Source organism: Papilio polytes, unplaced genomic scaffold (genome assembly GCF_000836215.1).
Source record: "Papilio polytes unplaced genomic scaffold, Ppol_1.0 DF821511.1, whole genome shotgun sequence".
Lineage (NCBI taxonomy): Eukaryota > Metazoa > Arthropoda > Insecta > Lepidoptera > Papilionidae > Papilio > Papilio polytes.
Window position 1 is genome coordinate 2,522,084 of NW_013527693.1, and position 1,528 is coordinate 2,523,611.

The following is a 1,528-nucleotide window of genomic DNA, read 5'->3' on the forward strand; positions in this document are numbered from 1 at the left end:
TTTTTTGCATGGAAAAAGCAAATTTGATATTTAGTAGTTATATAGTCTGGATGATCTATAATTATGTGTGTGACGTGATGAAGTAAAGAAATTGAAAGACGTAATATGTCCTTTTAATTCCGGCTTAATCAGAATGTAACTTGTAAACTTTCCAGGTCCACCAATCCTTCGTGGGCGGTTGCTGTCTCGTTCGCTGCCAGACGCGGCGGGGTTAGGGCCGGCGCTGCACGCCCACCACACTGACACCTATGGCCGGCCTCGCCTGGCTTTCCGTCGACTCGCTTTGCGGAATACAGTATGAGGTACGTCCTAACTTAGGGCAAGCCTATTCCCTGCATGAGAGACACCGTAATTCCTGATACAAGAGACATCAAGACATTTTACTATCATGGCTGTTAATGGTATCTAGTATTAAATAATAATGTTGGTAGCATTACTAACATTCGAAGGCCTTATTTTTACTTCTTTGAAAACTACAGCGACTACCACTTTGTGTTTATTCTTTTATTCACGATGAGTTTGTCAATTGTTTAAAAATGATACCTTTTGTCTCAAGGTGGTAGTGACGGGCGCGACTAGTGCATGGTCGTCGTGGCTGGAGACGCATAGCGGGAGTGCGCGGGTGCTAGGCGGGGCGGAGGGCTGCGTGCTGGAGCCCGCGCCCGCCGAGCTGGCCGCGCTACAGGCCGGCACCGCGCATCTCAATGTGCGCGCACCCGACAACGTCACAGAGTTACTGCGCACACGCATACCACAGGTTAGTTTTCACTTCGAATGAAGCTGTATATGTGAGTTTGTGTAGTTTTAAATCTATTGTCTGAGCATTGAGTTTGAATTTTAGTGTCTCAAAATCGTAACTGTTAATTCAATTTATACATTTAGTTTAAAATAACCAGAAAAATCTGTTTAATGTATCTAGGTTAACAGGTTGTATTGGGTTTCTGTTAATTTTAAATTTAACATTTTTCATGCTATCAAGGCTCGTCAACTAAGGTGAGATACCAACAAGTAAGGTAAGGCAGATATGTACATCATCATAGATTCATAATTATACATTAGCATTTATTTCCTAACATGTTTTTAAGAAACTGATCGCGATGTTTTTCGTGTTACAGATAAGCGTGCCGCCATCTTGTCTGCCGACGGTGCCGTGGACGTCAGACAACGAGCTGGGCGCGGGCTACTCGCCCACGCACGTCGAAGCGCCGCCGCCCGACAATTCCCTGACCAATACAGCGTCTTGCTACCACGCTGGACGTTTCTATGAAGATGGCGCGCAATGGATGTCTACTGAGGTAATGTATCTCTTTGTGAACAATATTAAGTGAATGTTAATAGATCATTGCATTTGCTAAAGCATTATGGTAAAGCTAAAGAGATGCTAAAGCTAAATATACATGAAGTACCAGAAAGTAAGAATATTATAGTAGATTCGATTGGATTCCTTCGTAAACTTAATAAAATGTTTAATTATTTTCTTGTTGATGCAGTCTTGCCAGATGTGTGGGTGCGTGCACGGCGTGCTGCG

General features: G+C 43.4%; 1 protein-coding gene across 1 annotated transcript in view; it reads left to right on the forward strand.

The window, feature by feature from the left end:
- The window catches only part of LOC106108442 (dorsal-ventral patterning protein Sog), a 77,851-nt gene that overhangs the window by 72,834 nt on the left and 3,489 nt on the right, over positions 1–1,528 (forward strand). Inside the window, 5 exon segments of the mRNA XM_013289608.1 lie at positions 156–225; positions 227–302; positions 557–757; positions 1,116–1,295; positions 1,491–1,525. Coding sequence (XP_013145062.1) covers positions 156–225; positions 227–302; positions 557–757; positions 1,116–1,295; positions 1,491–1,525 — 562 coding nt within the window.